The sequence below is a fragment of the Spodoptera frugiperda genome, chromosome 22, assembly GCF_023101765.2.
Source record: "Spodoptera frugiperda isolate SF20-4 chromosome 22, AGI-APGP_CSIRO_Sfru_2.0, whole genome shotgun sequence".
Lineage (NCBI taxonomy): Eukaryota > Metazoa > Arthropoda > Insecta > Lepidoptera > Noctuidae > Spodoptera > Spodoptera frugiperda.
In genome coordinates, this window is record NC_064233.1 from 3,359,788 (window position 1) to 3,384,839 (window position 25,052).

At 37.2% G+C, this 25,052-nt stretch overlaps 1 protein-coding gene across 1 annotated transcript; it reads left to right on the forward strand.

Annotated features, from left to right (window-relative positions):
• The first annotated feature begins 996 nt into the window (after positions 1-996).
• On the forward strand, positions 997-23,310 carry LOC118279977 (ornithine decarboxylase antizyme 2). Its single transcript, XM_035599837.2, is given in 8 exon segments — positions 997-1,256; positions 17,456-17,557; positions 18,977-18,983; positions 18,985-19,081; positions 19,549-19,676; positions 20,197-20,292; positions 21,021-21,133; positions 21,775-23,310. Coding segments are annotated over 8 exon segments (813 nt in total). The 5' UTR covers positions 997-1,143; the 3' UTR covers positions 21,932-23,310.
• Positions 23,311-25,052: the final 1,742 nt, after the last annotated feature.

Below are 25,052 nucleotides of genomic sequence, written 5' to 3' on the forward strand. Positions count from 1 at the left end.
AATAATATTTTTGTAAGTTCTATTAAACCTTAAACAATCTACTAATAAGAATTTAGCAGATATAATACACTTCATTTTCTCGCTTATTTGATCAAAATATACGACATTTTGTATAGGAATTTCAAAGAACAAAAAGTCGACCCGTGTATTCCACCCTATGCTCCCTAAAAATATATGGAGGTAGCCTACTTATATAGTATAATACTGTCGCTGCGGCGGCTAACTCAGTACCAGTCGTGAACACGCCGCCAAGCCTGAATGTCGTTACCCAGGATAGAATCAAACAGTAGAAAAATCCATAAAAGTGTAATCGATTTTAATGTGCAACTCAGTAAAAAAACTAATCATTCCTTAATTGGAATATATTATTTCAGTGCAGTGTAAATCAAAGTGAAGTTATGACGTTATATGCCTTACCGGCATCCAGTTACATGATAAAAAAAAAGTTAATGAATATCGAATCCCCTACGAGTAGTATGCCTTCGTTAATTTTTCGTAATCGGTAAGTTTTCTTGTTATCGATTTGCCTGTTGTTATGTACGCATTACGGCGAGCTCTAATCGATTGTACTGCTGCTAACTTCACTACGGTTCTTGTTGACGTTTTGTTATGAACGAACGGAACGTTTTCCATGGCAACTCATGGTTGTCAAAGAATGTATTGATTTTTATTATTTTGACGCATAATCGTTTCAATGATAAAAAAACATATGAATATTATCTTTTTACATTGCGATCTATTTAATCTAATCATTTAGATGAACAATTAAAAGAAAAACAGAAACGATTATGTCATCAAAAATTTTTAAGTAGTTGTAGAATGTTTTAGTACGTGTAAAGGAACGTGATTATGGAGAATAGAAACGTCACGCATCCGGTGGCCATAATGGAAAAATTTTGTTATGCGACCAAATTCAGATGGTAGCTTGTCGCGTGGCGTTTGTATGTAAATAGTCGTCTTCTGAATTAGTAACGTTACACCTTTCGTTCGCACTTCAAGTTGATTATTCATCAAAACCAAAGCAATTTACACTTTGATTCGTGTTCATCACTGTTCGTGTGTACTACGCAGTTTCGCGATCCTTACGGGCTGACCGTGTTTTTCTTCCCAAGTTATTTCAAGGCTTAATTACGACTCGCCAAGATGACGAAGTTAATACAACAATTAAATTTTAGTAGTAGTATTAGTAGTAATTACAACAATTACTACGATGTCGCTGGCTTGGAACCACCCGCTGTTGAAGAGAAGAATTACTAGTAAGTCATTTCCTTTACCTTATTTCGCTATCTTTTGTTTACAAATACGAAATTAGGGCATGATTACATCGAAATATGACATGTGTGTAGTGAATTTGTGAGTTAAAGTATAGCATAGCTCTTACGTATTACATTTTACATTGTCCTTCTATTTCGATACGTCATCAACATAATTGGCTGATTACCTTCATGTCGCAATCTTTTTTATATTTTTGTCTAACCTTTTTTTCACGTGGAGGTTAGATGCATCGAGGTTTTATTATTATTACGATCTTTGAAATTGGAATGCGGATTCGAATGTTGCTGTTTGAAATTAGGAAATTGTTTTGTGTGTGTGTAATCGAAATACTAGAATCTTTGTTGAAATTAATGTTCATTGGTTAAAATATAACGTTTTAACGGCTTTCACAACGATTATTTCTAAGTAATTTTTAAGTTATAGTAATTAATATCTAATTACTTTGTACTTAATGATTATTATTCTTAGAAACTACCATGATTATGTGTTATTATGGTCTTTTATAAAGAAAAATACCACATCTCACTATATTTTTAAGCCTTCAAATTGGACATTGCTAATTTTAAAAGCCCTCTAATAGCACATAGAGGAAGTTTATAGCCAAGTAGTGGAATGACACTTATATTTATTACCTTATGTTCACTTTCACCAACTTCTCGTAAATTTTAGGGAACCCCAAAGCTATAGGTGATACTTAACAATGATTTGGTTTCCACCAACCTATAGTTAAGTGACACCTAGTCATACAGATTAGGGTTTAGTTAAGGTTCTCCTTTATGCTAAGTTATTTGAATATGCTTATGGGCATAAAACCAATGAATGCCTTAAGACTTTTGTGATGCCCCATGGTCATTTTGAGTTTTTAAGAATGCCGTTTGGCATTTGCAATGGTCCATCGGTTTTCCAAAGGGTTTAGTGCTGATAAAGGGACGACATATTGTCAGGGAGCAGGGAGCTTACTCTTCAATCCAATTCCAATTGGTCGACATTGATATTGTGAAATTTCCTACTCTTGAGTTGCAACATTAGCACCCATTGCATCTATATTGCGTGGATATTAGATGAACTAATTGGTATTGAGTTTGGCTTTACATTCTGTACTCTGAATGGTATTTTAACAGCTATAATTGGGGTTGTATAGTTAACTGACTTAAAAAAGAATGAGGTTCTCTGTTGGACCTATACATATTTTGTGTTATTTGTTTGTTTCCTTGAAGTTCCATAGATTACTATGGAACTACTGGTCTGATTTGAATAATTCCTTGTGTATTGGATCATCCAATTATTGATGAAGGTTATAGACTGTAAAACATTACGCTATGATCAAGAGGAGCTAAACAGAGCGTGTGAAACTGCGCAATAGTAGCTAGTTACATATAAGTTGGCATTTCATTGTGTGAATGTAACATTCAACTATAGCTACTTGGTTTTACCTGCTGCTTATCTTTTATTTATCGTAACATGATGTTTTATAGTCTATAATCTTCCTCGATTAATGGTCTATCCAACATCCAACACAAAAAGAATTATTCAATTTGAACCAGTAGTTCCACATATAAGTGCATTTAAACAAAAGAGTAACCATTATAAGTTACATAATACCATACTAACTAAATAATAACACACTGAACTTAGAGATATCCTCTAAACTGGGGAAACATATTTTCCACAACTATTTAAATTCAGGATAAAGGGCTATTATTAATTGATTAAACTAAATAGTAATAATAACTATGACTAAAATATAAAACTAAAAACTATAAAATTATACTTGAGTCTTTGACTGCGAACACAAATCTGTTGAAGGCAGGCTCAGCTAGTGCCAGTCATTTTTGCCCTGCATGGCATTTAATGTGTTAAATATGTAATAAAACAAAAACAAAGGAGCAGATCAGTGTTACAATATCAAGTACCTATAGATATCTATCGAACCTAACATGTTATCAGTCAGGAGATAACAGTTCAATATTGAGAGCAATAAGTTTCGGTTGACTCGTCAAACTCATAGTAATATCCATGCCAAACACATCACATCATCAGCTTATAAGTGGCCACTGCTGACCAAAGGCCACTTCTCACACGGAGAAGGTTTGAGCATTAATCACCATGCTGGCTCAATGTGGGTTTCAAACACATTGAGCTGGTATTTTTTGTAAAGCATTGCCCTGTCTTGGATTTTCTCATGTGGTTGGTGCGTTTACAAACATACAAGTTCACATACACATTGAACTTGTTTTTTTGAGCGGGTAAGCCTTCAAAGGGCTCGTAGCTTTTTGGGGAAATTTTCTGGGAGTGTGGTTTTTTTATTGGCGGGTAAACCTTCATTAACTTTTTGGAAAAATCCCACACTCCCTGTGTGGGATTATACCTCACTAAAACCTCCTAATTGCCACCAACCAACCCCAGAAACACATGACACTTAGACCCAGAACAACAATTTGTTCAAAGAGTTATTCCGGTAATTGGAACAATGTAACAAACAACATTAAATGCACCACTGACTAATGTCTTATAGTATTTTAATCCAGTAGCGAAGTACATAATGCTCTCTTTCGCTCCTTCCCACAATCACAGGGAGAGAGAGCTACTAAAACTTGCTAATGATTAACATACTAGCATAGTGCAAACAAGGCATAAGGGTTATACGTGTTGCATCTCTTAGCTGCGATATTATCGCTTTTTTAATAGTTAGATCATTTAATGGCTTAAGCTTTTGCTGGGTTCAAACATGAAAATTTTAAACTGTCAGCCAGATCTGTCCTCCACTGTACATTCAGACTATGGAAAACAATGCAAGTTATTTAATGCAATAAGTTGCCCTTAGTTGGCTTCATAATAGGTAGGTAGTTATCCTATTATAATAAAGAAATGGTGACTGGCTATGTTATCAATTGTTATTCTATTGGGTTAGGTAGGTACAAGAATACTTATACTTAAATTTAGACAAGATTTAGTTATTAATAGAACTATAAAGCTGAAGAGATTGTTTGTTTGTTCGGTTTGTTTGAACGGGCTGATCTCCGGAACTACTGGTCCGTTTTGAATAATTCTTTTTGTGTCAGAAAGAGCATTTATAGAGGAAGTTTATTTTCAAATAATCAATAAAACATCACGCTATGAGTACCTAATGATAAAGTAATATTTTAGGCAAAATACTAAATTATTATTCTATAATCTGTTTATCAATAAATGAATCAGATTTAATCAGTAAAATATTAAAAACAAATACAAAACGGAAACCAGACGGATTCCTTTCTTAGTCAAGTATTCTACTGATAAAAAATATAAATATACCTAAGTAAGGTACCTTATGATGAAAATACAATTATGTATCTTAAAACTCGCGTCGATAGAGCTCAAAATTGATTGGACACATTTTAAACAGAACTGCTATTTGTATCTAAAGTCTATGACGTTAGAGTTCAAAATCGCTTGTCGTTAATTAGTACTACTATTGTGTACAATTGAAATTCTACCTTAAAGGTTGTGTCGTTAAGGTTGATAATAGCGTGTTTTTGTATGACGTAGGTATATTGTTATCAAGTATTATATGACAATGAATTCTCGTGTTATGCATTAAGGCTTAATTGAAAACACGTTTTGTTAAAAGTACCTATTTACAATTTTAGATTTATTTCTAGGTTATAATGAAATTTTTAGAGGATATTTGGATTCGATTTCAAGGGGTCTCGGGTTCAATTCCCGGGTCGGGTAAAGTACCTAAGATGGGGATAAGAAATCTTTTTTGTGTTTCTTAAAAAAACGTTACTTACATCACTCATCAACAGCCTATTCTGACCAAAGCCTCTTCTGCACGGAGAAGAAAGTTTGAGCATTAATCACCACGCTTGTTCAATGCGGGTTGGCGATTTCAAACTTATAATTAGAAATTATAAGCCCACGTTTCCTCACGATGTTTTCCTTCACCGTTTGTCAATGGTGTAATAATAATCTTAGAAAGTATATATAACTCGGAATAAGTCACTTTGGTGCTTGCCGACTGCAGTACATTTTGTGCTAAAATTAAGCCAAAAAAACATGTTGCCACTACCTTTTCGTAAATATTATTTTATTCTGTTCGTGCGTCATTGAGTCACGTTAATTCGCCTTGACGTGCCGTGACGCGGCGTGACGAACTTATTATAACTTTACATGCAACCGTTAATCGCTGAAACCAATCATGAAAACTGAAATTGATATTTTTAGTTTTAAGACAACCTGCCTTGAGCTAGCTTGGTGATTAAAGGACATGACAATGATAAATAAGTAAATTATATTTATTTTTGCAAATAGGTTACAATGTAACTCTTTTACACGTCGAATCTTTCAAATAACTAGATGAGGCCAGCATTTCCTATCAGACTATTCTGAGAAGAAATGCCGAAACAAACTCAGAGGTCATAGTCTCTTTTAAAATCCTTTTACAGTCCTTAAGCAAACAGCATACACCGCTCCAACCCAGCAATTAAATCGTCATTTAACTTTGAACTTTAAATTGCATGTCGTATGATATATTTCATAATGTCAAAACAATGGGTAGCATAGTCTTCTTGATTATAGTCGAGGACCCGCGCGCTTGCAGCGTACGGACCGCACGCTGACACCGCATAATACTTATGATTATCTTACTACTAATATTAAAAATGCAAATTTGTGTGTATGTTTATTACTCAATCATACAAAATTGCTTAAGGAACAAGATGGACTTTGGAACAGGGGAAGGTCCAAAGTCAAAGTTAACGCATTTATTTCAATTCATCAGATCCGATTAGACACTTTTGATATATCAAATTTTGCTTAGGAATATCACATAGGTTACTTTATCCCATGGCAACGTTAAGAAAACCACTAGCACAAACTAGTTTTGTATAAAAAGACGCATAACAGCTGCTGATTGGCTGCCGCGTAACGTGTAAATTCCCACACGGAGCAACTCTTTGTGTGATCCACAAATTGTAGTCTCTTACTGTACTGGGTATAATGATTAGTTAAACTATTCCTTAGTAAATATTTTTTATGGAAAACAATTGCTAAGGACTGGGTTAAGTGACCATTAAATGACTATGACTACGGCGGTTAAAGTCCTCGACTCGAGACTTTAAAACGTTTTTCTTTTTTAAGTTTAGTATAAAAAGACGCATAATTTTTCCGCAATGAAGATGGCGCTGTAATCGTTTTTGGAAACGGTTTCCTTTAGCGTGCAGATAATTATGTAACTATTGTTCGTAGGAATGTTTTACTAGTAGGTAGCTTCTAATTTAAATCATGCCGTGACGTAGGCCATTGCTCCACAAGGCCAACGCAATAAATGGATCAATCAATAAATGATTGCTGGAATGAAATAGAGCAGCATTTTTTATTAAACGTCGTTTAAAAACGGTCTCATTTTATTGTTGTTCGTCTTTTGTGCCCTGTATTTGAATTGGTTATAAAATAAAGAACTTTGTACTCTTCAATTAATGGGTTTGTGTAGAATTTTGCGTAGTATTGAAATTATTGAGCGGTGTGATACCATGGCCTCAAGGAAAACCGGCGTGAAACAACGCTTTTGTTGTGTGAATGAGGTTACCGGAGGCCCAATTATCCCCTTTCCCAATCACAGAAGTTCTTAAATTGATAACCTCCAAAAGGCATGCAACGCACTTGTAACGCTTCTCATGCTTCGGGTGACCATGGGTAGCGGCGATTGCTTACCATCAAGTGATCCGTCTGCTCGTTTACGTGGAATAATCCGAACACTTCTCCCGCCTTGGGTGAGGTGAGAGGGAGGGTCAAACTTTTACTGACTAAAAACAACCCCGTTCCTACTCCTGCTTTTTAAGCCGGAATAACAAGCACCTACATTTTATCTTGCGACTGTGAACTAAGCGGTTACCAGAGACTGGTGCAACATAACTCATATATACTTTTCACTACGTATATAGGTATAGCATTTCTGCAACAAATACCTACCTAGGTATAATTACAAACTGGTTCTCATATCGCAAGTTTATTTATAGATTAACTTTTACCTCACAATTGTGGCTTAGATAACAGATACATGATGATAAAACTGTATTGCATTCTACTGCGCAGTTTGGCGCGAAATTCTAAGATGGCGGCCGGCAGCCATTTTGTGGTGAAAAGGAAAAATGTTTGTACGTCAGCAAATCAGAACCCTTAGTACGAGTTTGCTTTACGTTTGAAGTTATCGAAACGAGAGCGCGTTCGGCTTACTGATTGGTTTATGAAGGTTGTATAGCTCCGTCCCTATCGCACTGCTCAGTGATCGACCATTCTGACACAATTGTAATAGCAGACTAAGGCCCCTGATTGGTTGGCTTATTCGAGCCGGCCAATCATACTAAAGCAAACTTATACATACTAAGCGTACTGGACCCTTCTAAACTGGGATCTCCAACATACCTGCCAAGCATGGAGGTTATGGCAAATCCTCTTCTCTCAAGCAGTGTGCTGTCAAAAGTTTTTGATAATGATGAAAATGTATTAAAGTAGCTTCTGCAAGCGGCTTCGTCCGCGTTCCCGTGAGATATCAGCCGTTTTCACACAATATTGGTAGGATACATGCTTATAGGCATTACTATGTATAGTCTCATCATATTTATCATCATCAGCTTGAAGACGTCCACTATTGAACAAAGGCCTCCCCCTTATACCCCCCGTATCGTCTACATACAATATAATATGTAGGTATTACATACGAAGCACTTATCAATCTTATTTATGTAGCAAAGCAATCAACCTATATACGAATCTAAATGTGTTTTCTGTAACATTGGCTTCGTAAACAGTATTATTTTGATTATTTTCGAGTTGTGTTTGCATCTATTTTCCTGGTGTTAATGGTTAGCGTGGGATTTAATGATAAAACTAACATTTCTAGTGCAGTATTCCTGACTCCCGGAACTTAACGGCCTTGCAGGGGTTACTGGAGATCTGGCTCGAAACAGGAGTTGGAGTAGGGTGATTTTTAGGGAAAAACTTATAACTTTGTTGTTCATACAAACACTATGTTAAACTAAGTTATTTTATAACTTCTATATTATGTCACCTACTTGCTGCTACGGAACCCTTCATGGGCGAGTCCGACTCGCACTTGGCCGGTTTTTATTTTAGTCCGTAAGACTCTTGACATTCTCTCGCTTCACCCAATCCGGATATTCATTAGATTGGTATTCTTGACTCTTATCAAAAATTTTTTGGACTTTGTGTGACCCAGAAATCAAAGCCTTTTTTAAGGGGGAAATCATCCAATGTCTTCTCCCGCCTTGGGCTAGGCGAGTGGGAGTGTCAGTCTTTTACTGACAAAAAACCACTCCATTCCTACTCCTGCTTTTCGAGCCGGAGCCCAGTAAACCCGCTAGATAGTCCGCAGCTTCGAAGATATCAAACCCTAGGATACATAGGCAGTGAGTGCTATACCTACGTCCAATTTTATCAAAGAGAATCTATTTTTGTACTTGTTTTTGAAAGGTCCCATTTTTTTTGTCAACACGTCTCAAAGGGGTCTTAGATAAAATAGATAGACCGTAACGAAACCTTCAAATAAAAACACTCTCTGTTATTAAATCTATTTCGGTAAAGCTTTCATTATTGTGTTTACTAAATCTTCGTTCTGTAGATGCAAGAACCTTACTTTCTCTCTCTTACTCTACTTTACTCTGTTACGCAATAGGCTCACCCCTATTAAATGGAACTTCATTACATAGTATAAAACAAAGTCGCTTTTTCTGTACCTATTTCCCTTTATATGCTTAAATCTTTAAAACTATGCAACGGATTTTGATGCGGTTTTTTTAATAGATAGAGTGATTCAAGAGGAATGTTTATATGTATAATACATGCACAATATATAACCATTACACCCATGCGAGGCTGGGGCGTTTGTATAAAATGTATAAATGGTGAAAAGTGGTTGTACATTGTACAGTGGCATTACGTGCCTTATTGTGCAAATGCACAACTGCTTATCCCTTCGGTGATAAAAGACGTAACATTGACCTTACTTTCATTTATTTTTACTTACCAAAAAAAGTGTTTTACTACCCATAGACAATCGTCGTTCCCGTCATCTGTCAAAGTGACAGCTGTCAAAATTGGATTTTATTTTATGAAAATATGACACAATAGGCTCGGGTAACAACGGCATTCAGCCTTTCTATATACAGTGAGTAGGTAACTATTGTTGGTCTAGATATTTATGGAACTGAAAGGATTGTTGTTCGCCTATCTCCTGGTTGAATCATGTGCCGGAAATAGGTATTGTTTTGCGAATGACTGTTTTTTTTTGTGTTATGTCTGTTTTGTACGGGGTCATTGTTTTTGGCGCTGTTTAAAATAAACATTGACATTTATTTCATGTAGGGACGGATAGAGACGCGTCTTATATAGGTATTACACCACAAAATAAATAGAAATTTGTGCGGTTACAAACAATGCGTTAATTAAATATTATAATAATATTATAATCACCACATTAGCTTGTAATATGTCAATGGGTTTTGTGCGGTTACAAACAACGCTTTAAAATGTAATATTATAATCACCACATTAGCCCTTAATATATCACAAACACATTAACATCACATCACCTAATGTAATGATAACGATTTATTTACAAATGACGTCATTGCTACGATGACATACGTAGCTGTCATCTTTGACATTTCCGAACCTTGAACTTCACTTTCTAATGGCTTATCGATAAATCGAATGATAGTTATGTGACGTTGACGTTACACACGCATGCGCGTTACCGCTGTCTATGGAAAGATTTTAGTGATGGTTTGATTTTTTAATCTATACTTTATACTTTAATATTATAAAGCTGAATAGTTTGTTTGTTTGAACGTGCTAATCTCCGGAATTACTGGTCCGATTCGTCGATGGTTCGACGATGGAAAAGACTAGGGGGAATCAAATAATGCAATTCCCGTTAACTTAATCTAGTCCTTGGTAGGTTTTCGTTACTAAAGAATAGTTTAAGTGTTCGTTAAGTGCGGCAGTTACTTAATTATCAATCGTTGTACCTATTTCATAACCTAGTATAAAAGACCTAGTTCGAATGCGACTAGTTAGAACTGCTTTTAACCACAATTAACAAACAACAAGGCAAAAAATTAAAAACAAACATTGTAATGTTATTATTTCATTTTACTCAATATTAAAAAAAGAGATATTATTTTGCTGGAACGTACCCAGGCGGAATGACGAGACGGCCACGCCCGGCTGGGAATTTAAAAATAAAATGTAAACAATTTCGCGCGCCAAACTTCACATGACATTGCGGTTTATATTTGATCCGATTTGATTCATGTTTTTCCTTATTTTATTGACTAGAATTTGCTCGAAACTCTGCGTAGTTATTTGCATTTATCTGTTTGTGCCATGGCGATAGATTAGAATGCGTTTTCACTACCACGTTTTTTTTTTAGGGGGAAATTCATCCAATGGCTTCTCCCGCCTTGGGTGAGGTGAGAGGGAGTGTCGGACTCTTACTGACTAAAAACCACCCCGTTCTTACTCCTGCTTTTCGAGCCCGAGCCTAGGTAAACCCACTAGGTAGTCCGCACCAATCATATTCATTGGTACACATAGCATAGCACTGGTAAAATCGGGTTCAACTAAGATATGTTTTTATATGGAATGACCGCGTTCGACGCTTTGATTGGCCGGCTTGAATAAATCAACCAACACATAGCTTAGTGCATGTGGCAACGGGTTCAACTATGATGTGCGTTTACCTATATGGAATGGCCGCGGCTTAAATAAACCAACCAATCAGAGCACCGATTTCGTTTCGATTACTTTAAATGTAAAGTAAACTCGTACTAAGGGTTCTGAATCTGTAGATTAAGATCGATTTTTGACATTAGTTCTACGAAAAAATTGAGTTTCTGTCAAAAGCGATGGTCGATCCAAAGATGTTATTAAGATCGGTTATTGAAATTGGCAGTTAGTTCTTTCATACGATATGTACCCTCGAAGAAAATAGGGGGTGGTGACAAACGAATTTCACTCTTAAAAACAGTATTATAAGGCGTGACGTCATATTTTGAGATGCCATAACGTAATTCTCACAATGTTGCATGACGTAGTTCAAGTAAGCACATAACTTATTGCTATTTTGAGTGGCAGACATTACGTAAAGTTTAGTAGGTACAAATTGTTGGAATTTTCCAGGAAAACAGGAAATAATGTTACGTGTTATACGGTAACATGGATACATTATTAAGCTATGCAAAAGTTAGTATAAACTGACTGTTGAATGTGTGGAAAGACCATGCAAAATGGGAACATGATAAATTGGTTTTTGTAACTTGATGTGGTTTCTAGAATGACGGATCCAATATATATTTATTTTCCTTGCTAGAACTGAGAACTCCATGATCATGTGATTGAAATGACTTTTTAATCCCGGGCAGTATGTCACCTCGTGGCATGATGCAACTGACGATAAAACACTCAGCTGCTGAAGCTATCCTTCAGGAAATAGGGAATCTAGCAAAGAATTCTACTCCTTAGCGATTTTTCTTGCTCATTTTTTCTTTGCAAACTGTCTTATTAGAAGCAGAAAAAAACCATCAAATGGCTCTTACCGTCTTTCGTAAGGCGTGAGGATATATCAGACTCGTACTGACCAAAATCCATCCCGTTCCATCCCTTACTCCTAGACGGGCCGCGGTAACTTAATTCGTTTTTTCGCAACTTGCAACCCAAGCTGGGTCCTTAGTTTGCTTTGCTTTCAAAAACATACCAAAATTACCAAAATATTTCCCATTTTTAGTCCAAATAGCTTACGATTAAAATACCTGACTGAAAACAGCCTTACGTGTACCGGTTGCCAATTGTGATAACAACAAAATAACCCATTAAAAAACTTATGGCAAAGTTTCAAACAAATGACGCAGTATTCTGACTGTAGTGCTAAAAACAGAATTAATCTTGTTGTGTAGAGAAAGTACTTACTATTGTATTTCTAGAGTTATGGCCGGTTCAGTTTCTGGCTACTGTCCACTAAATAAAATGGATCTAAAATTTTCCGCTTTCCTAGACTACACAAACATCACATTAATGCTTACAGTATCCAGAAAAGACCATACCATCCGCATGGTATAGTCCTGGTTACTAACCGACAACGCACTTGTAACGCCTCTGGTATTTCGGGTGGTGGCCGGAGGCGATTGCTTACCATCAGGTGATTAGTATGCTCGTTTACCGGTTTATACCATAAAAAGACTCACAGTGCGTTTTGCATCCGGAAGATGGAAGCAAGATTCAGTATCTGCATTGTGCTAGACGTATTTATAATTCTTATAATAACTTTTATCCACTTCCTAACTACTCGTATAATGTAATGCGTGAAGGTCTATCGAAGAAATTTCCGTAAACAACGTGTTTCAAAGTTGAAATAATGTCAATGTTTTCAAACCTTGGCAAGCACGACATAGGCGCCCCTAATTTTTTTGGCGCCGCCGAAATTCTCTAGGCACGAATAACCTGGCGCCTTAGGTACTTGCTTAATTTACCTTAGAGATGATATGACTCTGGTCTTCACTCCATACCGCACTGCCAAAGCTCTTCATCATCTACTAAGGTCAATTAAAAAGATTTCCCGTCGCCAGACAATACATTGTCTATGTGGAGAAATGCCAAATGTATGTCTACTAAAATTTAAATACAGATAAGCCTAAGTTAGTTTGTATGTAACTGTTATTTTTATTGTGCAATATTGCTGTATTTAGGTTGGTGACACTTAATAAATGAATAAATAAATTTAGTTCAAAAAGACCAAAAGACCATGAGAAGACCAAAGTCTTTTTGGTATTTTCTGACAAAAGACTGAGGTCTTTTCGGTCTTCCGCGACAGTTTATACAGATTTTAATATGGAAATGGATTTTTATAACAAAAGTTAGTGTATTTTGTCTATTTTAAATCGAATAAGGCTAGAAATTGTTTACTGAAAATGCAGCGTAGATTTTTAAGCTTTCACCAACGAATAATTTATGGATTGTTGCCAAAACGAAATTCCTTATATCATAAATTCTACAAAGGAATAGTTTGGCAAGCGTTGTGTTAACATTTTTTCTAGCAAAATACGCTGTTTGCAAAAATAACATTTTTGTTCCCATTTCGAAAATTTTCTCGATTTTTATAAGCTTTTCAATTATTTTATAGCTCTCTTGACCTCATTTTAAAATACTAATAAGCTTACAAATACAATTTTGGCTTAAAAAATTAGTAGACAACAAAGTAGGGAAGACTAATATCTAATAGGTTTATTTGGCAATAGTTTCGCCTATTTACAATCTTAATTCGGTATTTTAATGAAAGTTATTAATTAATTGCTGTGAATTAAAATAGCAAAACAACATAATTTATTATTCTGTTTTCCGAAAGTTACGTGAGTAAACGTAACTTTTTGACGAGAATGACATGAATATGAGCCCTCACACGGCTTGAAACTAGTCGATTTCCTTGTTAATTACTATGTTATCGACTTACGTTATTGTTTGATATTACCATATTTATGAGCAGCATTCTGCACGGCTATTGTCGCGCTGTTATTGTGAGTAAGCCGATAACATAATAATTAATTTAGTATGTCTCACGAAAGTTGTAATAAAATCTGTACCTGTGTAATTATTAGGTATAATTATATTCACAAAATTATCTCTAAATTATATTATTTACCTAAATTTTTAATCCCGTGTACGAAAAACGTGAAAGTGATCACGTCAGGCCACTCACGCGCAGTTATTGATTCTTTTTTTAGATCAACAACACTGATTCTATTTTTGAATATTGGCAAGCCCTCCCTTTTTGGCCGCGGACTGTTTACAATGATTTCGTCAGTTGCTAAACAGCTTTCGTACGGTACGCACGTCTCTGAAAAAAAACGTTAAAATAGATTCTATTTTACTAAACAAAAATAATATGCTGTATACGGCATACAGCATAAAAATTTTCTTTAGAAAAGTGCCTGAAAAAAATCGCCTTACGATACCTTAATATTTTTTTTTGTTTTTCTTATAATTTTAATATTGAAACATTCCATTGCATTGTGATATTAAAAGTATTTTTTGTTGATAGTTTTTTTAAGTTTTTTTTTTTCGTTCTTAAGTGTTGTTAACTTTTTCCATATCGTTCAAAATGGTTAAGCTTTACCGGTAAGTTTACTAACTACTTTGTTTTTCTTCTCTAATAATATGTTCTGATTTATTTCGTTGCGGGATCCAAGACAGTTATGGGATGCGCCGGACTTCAGTGTTCCGGTGTTTACATGGTTGTATCTACTGTAGATCCTGGTGCACAGGAGTTGTAGCGGTTTTAGGAGATTAAGGCGGGCTTGTTCCAATAAAAATACTACGGTTTTTAGTATAGACCCGTCTTTATTATTAAAGCGGCGCAAGTGTGTTTATTTATTTTTTACTTCGTTGACGTTGCGACTTGCAACGAAGCCATCGCTCGCATCACATCATCACATCAACAACCTATAAGTGGCCACTGCTGACGAAAGCCCTCTTCTCACACGGAGAAGGTTTGAGCATTAATCACCACGCTTGCTCAATGCGCGTCAGCATCGCTCGCATCGCATTGGAGAAATCGCCAACCCGCATTGAGCAAGCATGGTGATTAATGCTCAAACCTTCTCCGTGCGAAAAGAGGCCTTTGGTCAGCAGTAACCACTTATAGGCTGTTTATGTAGGATGCGTTTGGCATTTGACCATGAGGTTATAGCAACAAATCAGAGCTCAAAACAAACTCGTACTAAGGATACTAGTCTTTCAGATTCCAAAGACTTCTTTATAACTAATCTACGTCGCTAAGGAACTAAAATGCGTAAATCTACGTCCTAAATTACAAATTAAATACTAAACATGAAAGAATCCAATTAAAATGAAGGTCTTCGAGATTTTATCAAAAAAATTTTCTTCGTAAATAGTACAGCGCTTTTACAGTTAGCTGCTATAAAATAATCACGCGACTGTGACTAGGTAGCCTTGAAATAGTTTGAACAAACACGCTAAAACAATAGCTAGGTATTTGTAAATAGAATTTCCGATATTTGGTGCGGTTTCTACTAAGGTATTTAGGTTATATGGCTTCATATTATTATAGGTACCTTTCCAGGGCTCCGGCTCAAAGCAGGAGTGGTTTTAAATCAATAAGAGTCTGACACTCTCTCGTCTCTCGCCAGGGCGTAATTTGAAAGTTTCCCCCGTCAGCAAAATAAAGGGTAAAATCATCCAATGACTTTTCCTGCTTTGGACGAGGCGAGAGAGAGTTTCAGACTCTTACTGACTAAAAACCACCCTGTTCCTACTCCTCCTTTTCGAACCAGACCGCCGGCAAACCCACTAGGTAGTGCACAGCACCGGATCAGGCATCAGCTCTACTGGGCCCCATCTGTGGTGGTCTGATGGCTCTTTGAGGTGGCGGCGTACACATGGGTCTGATTCTGGTCAGGAGACGAGCTACCCTTGTCCGCAGATCCGCTTAAGCTTAATGTTCATATTTTATGTAGATCACTGATCAACAGAAAATGTAATTTTAAATTCTCATTTATACGGTCGGTACCTACATTCACGATTGTCTTCATATCTTATCAAACAGATAACAGACATACAGACAAACAGGTAACTACAATGGAGTCTTTGTGGATATCAAGGAGAAACGCTCCATCTCTCTTTATTACAAAAATAGTAGGTTTACTGTCCGGGTATAATAACTGTTAAATAGATGGTTTTAATGTTAAATACTACAAAAGGTATTCTACATGTCAATATTTTTAATGATTTTCTCTCTGACTACACTTTGAAGAAACTCCGAAGCAACTTTCGATTCCATCTCTTTGAAGAAATTCTTAGCCTCACGGTCTCTTTTAAAGTCCAGACAAAATAAATAAATCAATATTAATTCTCTTGTGGACTAGCTTTTTCTTCAAAAGACCACAAAATGGTCTTTTAAAGGTTTTAAAAGTATAGATGAAGCCAAGTAGGTCTGATGCCCGACCCGGAGCTGCTGATAACTTACCGGGTTACCGTGGCTCCGGCTCGAGTAGGAACGGGGTGGTTTTTAGTCAGTAAAAGTCTGACACTCTCGTCTCGCTTAAAGCGAGAGAAGGGATGATTTTTCCCCCTTAAAAAAAGTATGATTAGACCTGTTTTGCTTCGCAATTTTCGAAAAATAAGCATGTTTATGCAATTATGTAACTATACAACTCAAACAGATAAAGCCAACTGGTTTTTACAACGAACTATTACTTTATTATACAGACAAATAGAGGTATTACTTATAATCCCTTGCAATAAAGATATCGCGACATCTCATGAAGGATTGATGTGAGAGGTCCAATGTTTGTCTCGCGTTCGGAGGAAACTGACTAGTGTATCACAATGCCTTACTATATATACTTTGAAAAGACGTCGGGAGATTTGACGCAATTGGGTGATTATTTGCAAACTGATGTGTTGTGTTTGAGCAAAAATCTTGGACGGTATGGACTAATTTTATTGTTGTATATTTTTATGTGATATTTTAAGTCTTTGACTGCCAATAGAAAACTGTTGAAGGCAAATCCTCCGCTAACGTCGGTCACCGGTGACCACCACGGCGTTCAATGTGTTAAATCAATTTCTCAGTAATAGCAGTCTGAAATAGTGCCCTGTGTATGACAATAGGCTCAGCCCCTATTACATGATATTTATAACATAAATAAATGGTAAAAAGTGGGTATACACCCCTTCAAGAATAAAAGTTGCGTCGTTGGTTTTTTTTATTCAATTAATGATTTATTTATGTGTAACAGTTTCAGTACGTAATTGTATGACAGGTTTACACGACTAGTTTCAAGCCACGCTGCGTGTCTCGAGTTCGATTCCCGGGTCGGGCGAAGTATTACAAGTATTACTGGGCGTTTTTCGGTTTTTCGAAAATTTCTCAATAGTTAGCACGGAGTCTGGAAATGTGTCCGGTATAAGGCAATAGGTTCACAACCTATTACATGGTACTTACAATATAAATTGTGAAAAGTGGGTGTACATAGTGGCATTACGTGTCATGATGTGCACCTCTCCCTTCGGGAATTAAAGGCGTGACGATATGTATGTATGTATGTATGTAATAACCTATATAACTTTATCAATGTATATAAATGTATGTGTTTGTTTGTTGCAGTGGCGACAGCGCGTCTTTGAGCGCGGCCGGCAGCAAGCGCTCGGCTTTGTCGGCTTCCGACGCCGAGTGTTTTTCGCTGTGCCTGGGTGCCGGGCCTCTGTGGTGAGTCCAATAAACCTTTACTTTATAGGATAGGTCACCAAATAGTCAGCGGATCACCTGATGGTAAGCAATCAACACCCGTAAGACTATGGACATTAGAGGAGTTGTAGCCAGCCAATTCGTGCTTAAGCATAGCTCATGAAATTTTTATGATTACATTACAATAACCTGCAAAAATAACGTTCAAACCTGCAAGGAAAGAGCGCATTCCTTCTTAAAAGACCGGCAACGCACTTGTGACACCTCTGGTGTTGCGGGTGTTCATAGGCGGCTCTGATCGCTGACCCGTATGCTCGTTTGCCTCCTATTCCATAAAAATATGTTAAAAGGGTTCAATTAAAGGCAATCTAAATTGAGGAACATGCACGAAGACGAAGACTTAAATTAAGATAGCACGGTAGCATGAAACTGGTGTGAATTCTAAATCCTCAAATTACCAATAAAATGCCGGCAATGCACTTGTGTGCTGCACGCACTCCGATTGCTTACCATCAAGTGATCTGTGAGCTTGTTTACCGACTTATGCCATAAAACATAACAAGACATACTCTTAATCTAACATTACGATAATAAATACGTAACATATTACATTAATTATAGTTTATTACTTGTTCAGGTCAAACAGTTGTATGAACCTTTATCTCTTGGGTCTAAAGTGCAACATTATGCATGATCAGAGAATGATACGTTACGTAAATGGTGATGGGGTGATAATCTCTTCCTTATTTTAGAGATAGTGAGAGTTCGAGACACGATGACGTCACTTTTAGGGTTTTGGAACCTAATGGGTAAAAATGGGGCCCTATTGGTTCCAATGATTGTGCTGTTATTATCATGAACCGTAATAGATTGGGATTTTACAATTGTATTGTTGTTGCGGAACTTAGCTTCCATTTGTGATATAAAAGTATGATTTCACTAGCTGGGAATAGCTCAATTTTAACCGTTCCTCTAGAAATGGACTGTCTATCAAAAATATACATACATACATAACCTCACGCCTGTCTCCCATACCCTCATGCAGAGACAATGGGACGCCAATTGCTACGATTCTTACGCTTTATCAACAGTTGATGACTGCACGGTTGGCGCGGTGGCTGGGCAACTGGCTGCCGCGCAACGTGTGGCGGGTTCGATTCCCGCACGGAGCATCTCTTTGTGTGATCCACAAATTGTTGTTTCGGGTCTGGGTGTCATGTGCATGTGAAATTGTATGTTTGTAAACGCACCCACGACACAGGAGAAAATCCTAATGTGGGACAATGTTTTTAAAAAGCAGAAGATGACATGTCTTTTCATGTATGCTCGTCGGTTAAAGGTACTTTTAATTTGATCCTTTGGCAATATAGATAGAATGCAGGCACTAATTCTAAGGTACAATAAATAAAATTAATATAATATTGATGTATTTATTTGCAGGTGGTCCTGATGTTCCGGCTCACGGCTCGGCACCGCCCGGAGGGGTGAGTGGCGGGGCCGCGAGCCCCGCTACCCCATCTACACCCACCCACGACGACAACAACCGTGAGTATATATAGTCACCACTTCTACTCTTTCCGCGGGTGTAGTTAAAGCCAATTGAAGCACTACATAATAGGCAGATGTGGATTAAACCTAGAGAGCGTCCTAAGCAAACACCTCATCGAGCTGCGGACTACCTAGCGGGTTACCGGGGCTCCAGGTCGAAAAGCAGGAGTAGGAACGGGGTGGTTTTTAGTCAGTAAGAGTTTGACACTCCCTCTCGTCTCGACCGAGGCGGGAAATGCACTGGATGAAATTACTCCTTAAAAATAGAAAGAAAGAAAGAAAAACAGTTTATTTGCACCATCCAACCATATAGGCAACCACCTCGTAGGCGCTTCTATTATTTTGGCGCCTAATTTTGTTGTTCCGGGTCTGGTTGTAATTCTCTGTACCTTTTATATTTCAATGTGAAATAAACCTTAATAACTTACGCATAAAGTCTAAAATCCTTAATTAATAATTTCCAGGTGACTTGTTGAGCGCCCTACTATGGGCAAGCGCGAGTTCCCTCGCGTCCAGCGCGGAGTCTCTCGTCACCGAGTCCCAGTCTCCCACGCATGGGCACCCAGCTCTCCACCAACAACGCAGAGAGGCGGTCAGTAAATAAATAATTACTTAAATAATACTCACTCATTCACTCACTCACTCACTCACTTACTCACTCACTCACACACACACTTACTCACACACTCACTCATTCACTCATGCGCGTCCAACAACGCAGAAAAGCGGTCATTATCTATTGCGATTACTCAATACAATAAATCAGTGTATAAATAATGTTTAGCTTTCTGTTACTTCAATAAAAATTAATAATAAGCAACCACAACTACATTTATTCAATCTTTCAATCATTCACTCACTCACTTATGCACACCCACTCCACCAGCTACACAGAGTAGGGGTGATTAATTAAATAAATAATACTCGCTCACTGATTTAACAACTTATCCACACGCACACCCTAAACTTTACTTAAAATGCAAAGGAGCAGTCATTAAATAAAATCACTTATATTTACACTCATCCTTTCACTCATTCACTAACTCACTCATTCATTCACTCACTCACTCATTCTTTACTCTTATGAATTTATTTGAATGTTAAAATTCCAGGTTATCAGCAAGATTCTGGAACGTAAGGACAGGCAGCCGGTGAAAATCGACTTTAAGATCTTCCTTACTGAGAACACCGTGACCCGCTGGGAGGCTGTAAGTTACATTTTATTTATATTATTATAAAACTAAATAGTGAATAGGTTGCTTATGGGCAGACGTGCTCCACCGTAGGCCGCATCATCACTTACCATCAGGTGAGATAGCGGCCAAACGTCGAACCATTAAATGTAAAAAAAAACTAGCTTACTGGGTTTTTTACGGTTTTTCGAAAATGTCTCAGTAGTAGCACGGAGTCTGGAATTGTGCCCAGTATATGGCAATAGGCTCACCCTCTATTACATGGGACTTATAACACAAATGGTGAAAAGTGGGTGTACATTGTGTAGCACCTCTGCCTACCCCTTCGGGGATAAAAGGCGTGACGTTGCAACAATAAAACTAGCTTCTGCCAGCTGTTTCGCCCGCAGTCCAACGGAATAAACAGTAGCCTATGTGTCATTGCAGACCATAATCTACCCCTGTTCCAAATAACAACTCGATCGCTGTTTCCACTGATACTCACTCGAGTATGCAATGTATGTAAGGAAGTCATCCATAGCACGTATCTTTTCATATAGAAAGTCATAGCTTAGCTGAGTCCTTTTACACCAGTGCACTAGTTACACCAGCTATGTGTACCAATGAAAATGATTAGTGGAAGTCAAACGCCTGCATAACAACGTAATATGACACATCTCTGTAGTCACAAGCCACCTAAACAAATATAATTACAAAAACAATCAGATGATTTAATTTAATTCTTGTATAATGTAATATTTCAGGTTGTACAAGGCGGCACTATCTACCTGCGTATGCCGGGAGTGCTTCAGTCCGGCAGCAAGGAGAGCTTCATGCTGCTTCTCGACTTCGCTGAGGAGAGGCTGGGGTGTAACAAGTATGTATACTAACTCTCTATTCTTCTATTTTATTTAACTGAATTGAATAAAGTGAAGTAGGCTTTTTAGTTTGACCTGTATGTATTAGAAATGTATGTTTGTGCGCGATTATCTCGCGTTTGGTTGAACAGATTTTGATGCAGTTTTCAGCATAGTATTTTTCAGATTTAGGATAAAGTTTTAGGGATTTAGGGATAGGGACTTACTATACGGACCTGACTTAAAAAAGAAGATGGTAAAAAAAGGAAGGCGTTCATTAAAAAACAAACAACGCAGTGTTTTAAACAATTAATTTACTTACTTTTGTTTTACTAATCTGGTCATGCGTAGTTCAGAGTATTATTAGACTATTTCGATATTCGAAATTTATTAATAATAGCACCGAGTCTGTATGCTAAAGCATTAACTGGCGAGAGAAAACGGCAAATCCTCCGCTAAGCGTGACAGTTAACGTGTTTTAATAGGCTCGCCCTTGTTACATGGGAACATAACATAACTGGTGTTCAGATCATACATTTCTAATTAATACGATGTCAGCCCTAAGAAATTATTTTAGTACATACTAGCTTTTGCTGAAAGCGACGTTGGTTTATGCTATGTAGTAATTTCGATATTAAATATTACATTTTTACCATTCCAGCTGCATTATCTGCGTCCTGAAGAGCCGCCCGGACCGCGCCACCATTCTCCGCACATTCATGTTCATGGGATTCCAACTACTCCCACCAAACTCCCCTCTTATGCCGCAAGAAATCACCAACCCGGAGTACATATTCCTGCACTACAATATGCAGTAACACTCGAAACTTCCGAGTTACGAAAAGTCGGAAAAACTCACTTTTACTTAGAGCAACTCGAAATTTCCGAGTTTCCGAGTTCTCTAATTTATTTCATCCAGATGTCTCATTGCCGGCGTCTCTTTCCGACTCTCGTGGACTCGGAATTTTCGAGTTTCACTGCACGTAGCTTCGTTATATAGAAACAGTATTTTGAGAGTCGCACGTTTTCTATCATCTTTATGAATAATCACCTGGGCTTGCTTATATTATGGCAACAACAAGTCTGTAGTATTAGATATTTAGGGTATTACTATATGACGTGTTAATACGAATTTCTTTTCTTTTCATACATTTTAAAACTCGGAATTTCCGAGTCTCAACTCATTTGAGTGTAATTGAGTAGTTAGATCTAAACTAGGATTCTATTCTGCCCCTATTTTGCTGACTTACAATCTAGCTTTCAAATAATATTTCTTGTGAATTAAAGGAATTCGAATTAATAAAACTTTCTATGATTTCAGCTTTTCAATTTAATGCTAACTTGTTTTTATTTTCCATAAAAAACGGACTATTGTAGGTTTTCTTATTATAATTGTAACTATTAAGTCGTTTCTTTAACAATTATTATTATTATACCTATATATTATTATTAATTATTACTCTAAAACTTAATATTATGTATTGTCGTCGTGTAATGTCACCCGCTCCGGGGTAGAGCAAAAAAAAAAATTAACAAAAAATACAAAAAAATAAATAATAAAAAAATACATTTAATTAAATAAAATGAAGGATTTTTTAAAAAATATTTCGGATTTATTGCTTTTTGTTGGCAAGTCTTGTAACGTTATGTCTTTTTAACATCTTTTTTTTGAACGACTTGTCGATTGGAATATTTTTTTCGGAATATTTTTTTTTATTTCTTAGTTTTTTCAAGCGTTCACGGTTTGAGTTGATGGCGATAGGTGACCGTGGACGCTATTGTAAGCTAGTGTAAGCATAGAAGTAGAAATAAGTGGTTTTACGTTAAAATTTTAGTGAGTATTATGGTAAAAATAATAAAAAAAAAACTATTGACGTACTATCTTGAAAAAAAAAACTTACGATTGAATTTATTCTCGTCAGAATAGTAAGTAATAGAATAGTCGACCATCAGACTCGAAATTGACCATTTGAAATTTAAAAAAAAAAAATGTGTCTTCTTAAAATTACATTTTGATGGGAATATTTTCTTTTTACTCTTGTCACCCTAGCCTTTTTGCTACAACGATAAGTCCCATTTATTCAGTATTTTTTCATATGGTCACCCTTTCACCAATTTCGTTAGGGACTCGTTGTGTAGAATTAATTATAAGTCTTATATATAAATTGATAAAGAATTAAAGTAAATAATAATCAAATGTTTGGTGTTTTATTTCATTCACTGTCTACCTTTTACTACCCCAATCAGAGATATTTAATGATTACTTAAACTATTCCTCAGTAACGGTAAAACGGGGTGAATAGATACAGGAATGGGGTGAATAGATGTTAGGACTTTTTGCCAATATCTATTCACCCCGTTCCCATATCTATTCACCCCGTTATACGGTAACGATTTTATTCCAAAAATAAAAGCTAAGCTAAAGTGGTGAGGTGTTCTGGAAAAGTAATAAGTCTCTTACTGCCGTACTCAGTCATTTATTGATCACTTGAATTATTCCTTAATAACAACTTTATTCCGAAAACATTTGCCAAGGACTGTGTTAAGTAACCGTTAAATAACTGAGTGCGGCGGTTAGTAGGTAATAATTTTACTTATAGTATAGACAGGTAAACGAGCAGACGGATGACCTGTTTGTTGGTAAGACCGGGGGTACACGATGCGTTACGGCGCCGCTCCGCAAAGATTTCACCGAATCAGTGGGTACGGTCGCAGCGGCGCCGTAGCAGCGTTGGACAGTCTTTTTTAATCTCTCATTTAAACTCGTTGATTCACCATGGTGCCAATGTTCGACAGCGGAGTTGCAACATGAGCAATCCGCCGCAACATGGCAATCTGAGCGTAACACTATGTTGGATAATTTAATTGTTTCATCAGGTGTAGTTTATTACACGGACCTTGTGGAGTCTCGAGCAAATTTCCGTGCGTTTAGGCGTTTTTGCCATACCTATTATTGGAATCAAGTATAACAGCTCACGCATAGGACCCATTTAGTATTAGCATTTAATATTTTAGTTTTAAGTAAAATTTCCGTGGTGCTTGGCGACTGGGCTTCTCCCAGTTGTGCAGTCTCTTTTGTGCCTTAAGGCTTAAGTCATCCTGTCTCCTGCATTAAATTCACCGAGGGAAGTGGAAACTATCGTTTTCTTTTCTTCTCCTCTAATAACATCTTCTGATTTGTTTCGTTGCGGGATCCAAGACAGTCATTCATTTCCCTGGGACGCGCCGGACTTCAGTGTTCCGGTGTTTTCATGTTTGTATCTACTGTAGATCCTGGCTTACAGGAGTTGCAGCGGTATGGGAGGTTGTGGCGGGCTTGTCCCATAAAAAAAGTCTTTTTCATTGGGACAAGCCCGCCACAACGACCCGATCTACAGTAGATACAAACACAAAAACACCGGAACATTGAAGTCCGGCGCGTCCCAGGGACATGAATGACTGTCTTGGATCCCGCAACGAAATAAATCAGAAGATATTATTAAAGGAAAAGAAAAAGAAAACGATTTCCGTGCGTTTCGGCGTTTTTGCCATACCTATTACTGGAAGCAAGTATAACAAGTCACACATAGGGCCCATTTGGTATTAGCATTTAATATTTTAGTTTTAAGTCAAATTTCCGTGGTGCTTGGCGACTGGGCTTCTCCCAGTTGTGCAGTCTCTTTTGTACCTTTAGGCTTAAGTCATTCTGTCTCCTGCATTAAATTCACCGAGGGAAGTGGAAACTAGCGTTGGACAGTCTGTTAATGAAAGTTTCCTTGTGACGCAAAGCAGCTGACATCGCAACGCATTCACCTCTCCCCGCCTCGTATTGGTGGTTGCAAGTCCGGTGCGGCGCCGGAACGCATCGTGTGACATGCCACTGATATTTCTATGTCGACCATGACGCAGCAAAAATCATCGTATGCCCCCGCTGTAAGCAATCACCGCCACCCATGGACT